The sequence below is a fragment of the Cucurbita moschata genome, unplaced genomic scaffold (assembly GCF_002738365.1).
Source record: "Cucurbita moschata cultivar Rifu unplaced genomic scaffold, Cmos_1.0 Cmo_Scf00036, whole genome shotgun sequence".
NCBI classification, from domain to species: Eukaryota; Viridiplantae; Streptophyta; class Magnoliopsida; order Cucurbitales; family Cucurbitaceae; genus Cucurbita; species Cucurbita moschata.
Genome location: NW_019268552.1, coordinates 875243 through 881253, shown reverse-complemented (window position 1 = coordinate 881253; position 6011 = coordinate 875243). Strand labels below are relative to the sequence as shown.

At 40.3% G+C, this 6011-nt stretch overlaps 2 protein-coding genes across 3 annotated transcripts; one reads left to right on the top strand and one right to left on the bottom strand.

Annotated features, from left to right (window-relative positions):
* Positions 1–554: 554 nt before the first annotated feature.
* LOC111431576 lies at positions 555–2774 on the bottom strand. 2 transcript variants are annotated; one of them, XM_023068260.1, is made up of 5 exons: positions 2217–2774; positions 1990–2123; positions 1772–1916; positions 1582–1688; positions 555–712 (listed from the first exon to the last, which is right to left on the bottom strand). In XM_023068260.1, exons 1-5 carry the CDS (start codon positions 2539–2541, stop codon positions 671–673), a joined length of 753 nt encoding a protein of 250 aa, XP_022924028.1. In that variant the 5' UTR covers positions 2542–2774; the 3' UTR covers positions 555–670. The 2 variants fall into 2 exon arrangements, with proteins under 2 accessions (XP_022924028.1, XP_022924027.1); XM_023068259.1 differs by having other exon boundaries at positions 558–712; positions 1772–1919; positions 2217–2767.
* Positions 2775–3893: 1119 nt separating this feature from the next.
* LOC111431644 (protein NRT1/ PTR FAMILY 2.8) lies at positions 3894–5967 on the top strand. The gene is made up of 3 exons (XM_023068341.1): positions 3894–4042; positions 4129–4346; positions 4420–5967. The coding sequence occupies exons 1-3, from the start codon at positions 3937–3939 to the stop codon at positions 5836–5838; spliced, it is 1743 nt and encodes a 580-aa protein (XP_022924109.1). The 5' UTR covers positions 3894–3936; the 3' UTR covers positions 5839–5967.
* Positions 5968–6011: the final 44 nt, after the last annotated feature.

The following is a 6011-nucleotide window of genomic DNA, read 5'->3' as shown; positions in this document are numbered from 1 at the left end:
CCCCCTTTTTTTTTTTTTTTTTTCTTTCTCTTCTTCTTCTTCTTCTTCTTCTTGCGTTACATCTAATTACCTAATTAATTTTTAGGCAATTCAATAATTAGTGGTATGTTATAAGTTTATGACCAAATGTATAATTTTAATACTTAAAATTAAAATTTAAATATATATAGGAATGGTGATTTCATCAGAAATCCAGTAATTTTAACGTAACTATCACGTTAAATAATTTTGGGAAGTGGGACCGACAAAGAGCAATTTAGTGAGGGTGACGTGTGACCTAGTGTGAGAACACACACGTGTACCTTGTTTTTGTTGGGTACCATTCCACCTCATGTCTACATATTTGTCCACCCATCTTTTTACCGTCGTGGATCTAATATTTTTAAATTGAAATTATCATTCCTTCTGTTACAAATTTACTCCAGTATAGCAATGGAATTATTCAGATACTTACACAGACATAACTGTTTGATTCACTTGATTTTTAAAATGATTAAAAAAAAGTTTTACGATTTTGATAACCATTTGATTTGAAATACGTATCGTATCATGTGATCGTTTCATAAGTACATAAAAGATTGGAATAAGATTTATAGAATTATTTTTCCATCAAAACTCACAAAAATGAGGTTTGGGACACCTTCAATAATGGCTGTTCCATGTGTGACACTCAAAATTTGAACTTCTCCTTCAAGTACACCACTATCTCTTGCTGCATCATATGATAATAATAATAATAAGAAAAACACTTTCGAGTTTGTGTCTAGCAAGTTTGTGTTTAGCAAGAGCGATCATGAACTACCCAACTTAAACCGTTAGAGTTATGTTGGGTTAGAGTTTTTTTTTTTTTCTTGATATAAATTCGGTTAAAATTTTCAATTTAGTTCATATGTGGGAACTTTTTGTCCCACTCAATCAAAAAAATAAAAAATTGCTATGAAAATTAAAATATTTGATCTAGGTAACAAATGTCAATGGTACATTGTGATTTATCATTAGATCCCCACGTCCGTTGGAAAGGAGAAAGAATCTTTGTTTATATAAGAGTGTGGAAACCTCTCCGTACTAGACATATTTTAAAAATCTTGAAAAGAATCCCGAGAAAGTTCAAAGAGGACAACATCTGCACTGCAGTAGGTTTGAAAATTTTTAAATAATTGGAAGATTTTTTTTTTTTTTTTAATAATTAAAAGAAAGCTAAGTCGGGACAAAAGAGTGTTGAATTGGGTTGGATTCGAAACAAGCTATTTTGGTCACTAACTCACCAACCACAATGGGTCTAAATTTTTTTGACCGAGCTTCTGAATACCTCTTCCTAGTAGACAAATTTGTACTTCGGCGAAGGGGAGGACGAAATTGTCCGAACCTTTGTTTTTAGTTAGGTTTAAGTTTGACGAGAATAATATTATACCCCGAGGCATTCATTTAGGTTAAAATAAACAAATTTGTAATTTAACTTGATTAATAGTATTATTGTTTTAAGTATGGATCTAAGATTAGGATCTTGCCTACGAATTATGATCGGATTTTAAAATAATGGAAAAAAAAATATATATTAATAGTAAAACAGAGAGAACTCACTATGAAGCAAAGGAGAAGACATCCAGCGGCACCCGGAAACAGAGCATACCAGAAATTGAGATGCTGCATCTTAGCTCCATCGATGAACATTAGCGGCAAACTTGCAGCTGTTAACATTACAATCAAAAATCAAATTCAATCCATATTCCCAAACACACAGACCACAAATTGAGTGGGGCTTCAATTTAACCTGGTGGGTGCGTCGAACCAGTATAGATCATGAACGCCATGGATGCAGCCAGAGCAGAGCTTCTAGCTAGCCATCCAGGCCCCAACAAAGTAAACGCCAAAACCCCAATTGCCGCACACCCAATCTGGGCCATGAACATATTGTACTTCTGCACCAAAAGAAACCTAAATTTAGTTCTTGGTTCAAAGCAATTGAGCTGTCAGAGATGTGGTGAGTACTCGAGCAGCAGGGGATGAGGGCGCTGCGAACAGGATAGCACAGACGGCTCCTAATGGCGCAATTGTCATAGAAAGCCCTTTTGGCGCTAGAATCTGATCCATTTTCCCCAGCATTGCCATCGCTGCAAATGCCCCTGTTTCATTCATGACAAAACAACGTTACCCATCTCGCAGTTCTTCATCAAATTTCGGTCGAAATTCTCAATTCATAAGGGAGCTTCTCTAACCTGCAGAAGGCCAAAGGATGTCACTGAGGGGAGGAGAAACAAAGCCTTTGTCTGGTTTCGACCCATCTGAAATCGGTGCACGAGCAATGCCGGACGCCACAATACTCCTGTAACCGAATCCACCGCCGCCGCCCCCATTTCGTCTTCTCCTCCGATCGTTGAGTAATAATCCCAACGGCCTAACAGACCCATCTATTGAAACCCCTCGTTTTCCATTCAATAAATGGCAATTGGGCAGCAAAGAAATGAATGAATGGTTTACACGGAAACTGGGTTGATACGGCTGCTGGCCACGGTGGTGAATTGGCTTCAATTGCAGACTCATACTGGATTTTACCCTCGACCCGCCTCCAAGCTTCGATTGTTTGGAGACAAAACAGGGGAGAAGATGAAGACAAAGAAAGAAAGTATGGTAAAAGCCGCAAAACGAAGTTCGAGAAATAATATATTGAAAGGTGAGGCTGACAAAGACACCATCTGGAGGGGTATGGGATTTGGGAAAAGCTGTGAAGAACGCCAGAGGGCTTGAAAAGGAAAAAAAACAGATAAAAACTCGAAGCTGTGTTGCGGAGTTGGCCTTTGAAGAGGTCCAAAGGCCATTCCCCAAAAGCTAAACCATATGGAAAAAATGAATAAAGAATAGCAGCAGGCAGCCTCTCTGTTTCGCTCTGTTTCGCTCTGTTTCGCTCTGTTTCTCTCTGTCCCATCGTGCTTGTCCTTATCTGCAATGACTAAAAACAACCTTAACCCTCCTCCTCCAACCAAGCTGTGAAATGGGATTTAAAGTCCACCTGCTTTTATATCACCATTTGAAATGGGTCAGGAGATTGTCAACTCCTGTTACGGGTTTGACTTTCTTGAAAGTAAATGACAGTCCAGTCCAGGAAACCCTGTGATTTGTTTGTCAGCAATGGCGACAGCAGCAAGTCAGTTGCTGGCAAAGTTTGGTGGCTTAGAGTTTACTTGAAACTTAAAACCCCTTTCAACACCTTAACGTTATTACATGGTATCGTCCTCAAGTCAAAGCTTGGCCATCCACAGAAAACTTTGTTCGTTGTTGAGTTCGAACTTCTCCAACAACAAACATCGGGCTCTAAAGTTTTCTGTTCGAAGTTGGGATCAAAGTTGGCCATCTAGGGTCAAGAAATCTTAAAAGACCTCGTACTAATGGAGATGTGAGATTCCTCTTCCAGCAAGGTCCATTCGAAACTCACAGCTTCTTTGTTCGACATTCAAGGCTCATGAGACCTGTAGAACCCTTTAACAAAGTACTCCCTCTATTCAACATTTCAATCACTTTCGGACTATACTAGGCTCACAACTTCTTTGAGATTCTATTAACATGACTAAGTTAAGAGCAGGATTCTAATACAACATTAGAATTCCTCTCTCAATAATCTTCAACAAGGTTCAACCCCTTTTAGTCACATTCCCAAGATTCAATTTAGCCCATACTGAAATATTTCATTTTTATTGGACTATTGGTTTAGACAATATTTTTGAAATGAAGCTTAATTTGATATATATATATATATATATATAATTGGTGTGGGAGAAGAAAAATGGAGCAGTTGGGGAGGAGCGGCCGAGAGAGTGAAAATAGGATCAATGCACAAAAGCTCAATAAATATCTTCAATTTGGACCATTTCCACCGCTCCTAACTTCCTCCACTCCCTTTAATTACAGACTCCTCCTCCTTCACTCCCTTCCACCGCCGCCATGGACTTGGAATCCCCACTTCCCTCCTCTCCTTCAAACTCGCACCACCGCCATCCGCCCCCTCGCCGGCAGCCAGGAGGGTGGCGCGCCGTCAAATACATCATCGGTAACACAAAACACTTCAACAACACAACAAGCTCCTCTGTATTTTTCCTTTGGTTTTTAATGCATCTTCTTCTTCTTCTTCTTAAGGGAACGAGTCGTTTGAGAAGCTGTCATCCATGAGTCTGATCTCCAATATCACTGTATATCTCAGCACCAAATACAATCTCAACGGCATTTATGTGGTCAATGTGGTTAACATTTGGAGTGGCACCTCCAATATTGCCACTTTGGCCGGCGCTTTCATCGCCGATACTTGCCTTGGCCGCTACCGCACCCTCCTCTACGGCTCCATTGCATCATTATTGGTATTATCAACATACCCTTTTGAATTCATCAACATTTATGCAATTCTTTTGATTTCAAATTCGTTTTCATTAGGGAATGGGGGCTGTTACGCTCACTGCAATCTTCCGCCAGCTCAGACCTTCTTCTTGCAATGCTCAAAATCCCGACCATTGCCCACAGCCACATTTATGGCAGCTCCTCGTTCTCTTCACTGGTCTCGGTCTGTTATCCATCGGCGCCGGTGGCATTCGTCCCTGCAACGTCGCATTCGGAGCCGATCAATTCGACACCACCACAGAAAAGGGAAAGTCCCAATTAGAAAGCTTCTTTAATTGGTGGTATCTCTCTTTCACCGTTGCTCTGCTTATAGCCCTCACCGGTGTTGTTTATGTTCAAACAAATATAAGTTGGACCCTCGGATTCGCCATACCCACCATGTGTTTCTTCTTCTCCATCACGATTTTCTTGTTGGGTCGCCATACTTACATCATGGCCGAGCCCAGAGGAAGCATGTTTTCTGATATGGCTCGTGTCATTATCTCTGCTTGTAGAAAACGAAGATACTCTGTTTCGTCTTACTCGTTTTATGACCCATCAATGGCGGATTCTTCCCATGAGGAAAAGCTTGTTCATACAGAGAGATTCAAATGGCTGGATAAAGCTGCGATTATAGTGAACCCAGATGAAGAATTGGATGAACAGGGGAAACCCAAGAATCCATGGAGGTTATGCAGTTTACAGCAGGTGGAAGGATTCAAATGCCTTGTGTCCATTATTCCCATTTGGATATCAGGAATTGGGTGTTTTGTAGTGTTCAATCAACCAAACACATTTGGAATTCTTCAAGCTTTGCAATCAAACAGATCAATCGGAACCCATTTCAAATTCCCACCCGGCTGGATGCATCTGGCCGGAATGATTTCTCTATCAATATGGATCATAATCTACGAGAGGGTTTTCATCAAAATGGCAAAGAAAATCACCGGAAAAGAGAGAAGACTTACAATGAAACAGAGGATCACGATAGGGATAGTGGTGTCGATTGTGTGCATGGTCGTCTCCGGCATTGTCGAGAGATATCGACGGGAGGCTGCTTTGAGAAACGGGTCATTCATTTCACCGATAAGCTTCGCATTCCTGTTGCCGCAGCACGCTCTTACTGGTTTAATGGAGGCTTTTGCGTTGGTAGCCATTATGGAGTTCTTCACGATGCATATGCCAGAGCATATGAGAACGGTTGCAGGGGCCATCTTCTTCCTCACGCTCTCTGTTGCGAGCTATTTGAGCTCTTTAATAGTTAATCTGATACAGACTGTGAGCGGTGAATTTGCAGAATCGGCATGGGTAGGGGGTCATGACTTGAACGAGAATAGGCTCGATTACTACTATTTCACGATCGCCATTGTCGGAGCTCTGAATCTGCTGTACTTCGTGTTGTTTGCAAGCCGTTTTGTGACGAGTTATGATAATAAAGTGAAATTGATGGAAGATTTGAATCGGATTGATTTGTAAATGCGTGAGAAACAGGGCGCGTCATGCCAATATTGGGTTCTTAGTTGCACATTACTCTTCCGTAGTTTACCTTTGTACAGAAATGTTAGGATTTTGTTTATATAGCTTTTATTTATTATAATTAATTAAATAAACCTTTTAGTTTTTTTTTTTTTTTTTTTTTTTTTTTTTTT

What these genes read in the sequence shown, in the direction of transcription:
- LOC111431644 (XM_023068341.1), top strand. Translation starts at nt 3,937, where the DNA reads ATGGACTTGGAATCCCCACTTCCCTCCTCTCCTTCAAACTCGCACCAC. An exon ending in CGCCGTCAAATACATCATCG is followed by an intron (nt 4,043 to 4,128) that starts GTAACACAAAAC and finishes CTTCTTCTTAAG; the next exon opens with GGAACGAGTCGTTTGAGAAG. An exon ending in GCTCCATTGCATCATTATTG is followed by an intron (nt 4,347 to 4,419) that starts GTATTATCAACA and finishes CGTTTTCATTAG; the next exon opens with GGAATGGGGGCTGTTACGCT.
- LOC111431576 (XM_023068259.1), bottom strand. Translation starts at nt 2,541, where the DNA reads ATGAGTCTGCAATTGAAGCCAATTCACCACCGTGGCCAGCAGCCGTAT. An exon ending in CCTCATCCCCTGCTGCTCGA is followed by an intron (nt 1,920 to 1,989) that starts GTACTCACCACA and finishes CTTTTGGTGCAG; the next exon opens with AAGTACAATATGTTCATGGC. An exon ending in GTCTTCTCCTTTGCTTCATA is followed by an intron (nt 713 to 1,581) that starts GTGAGTTCTCTC and finishes CATATGATGCAG; the next exon opens with CAAGAGATAGTGGTGTACTT.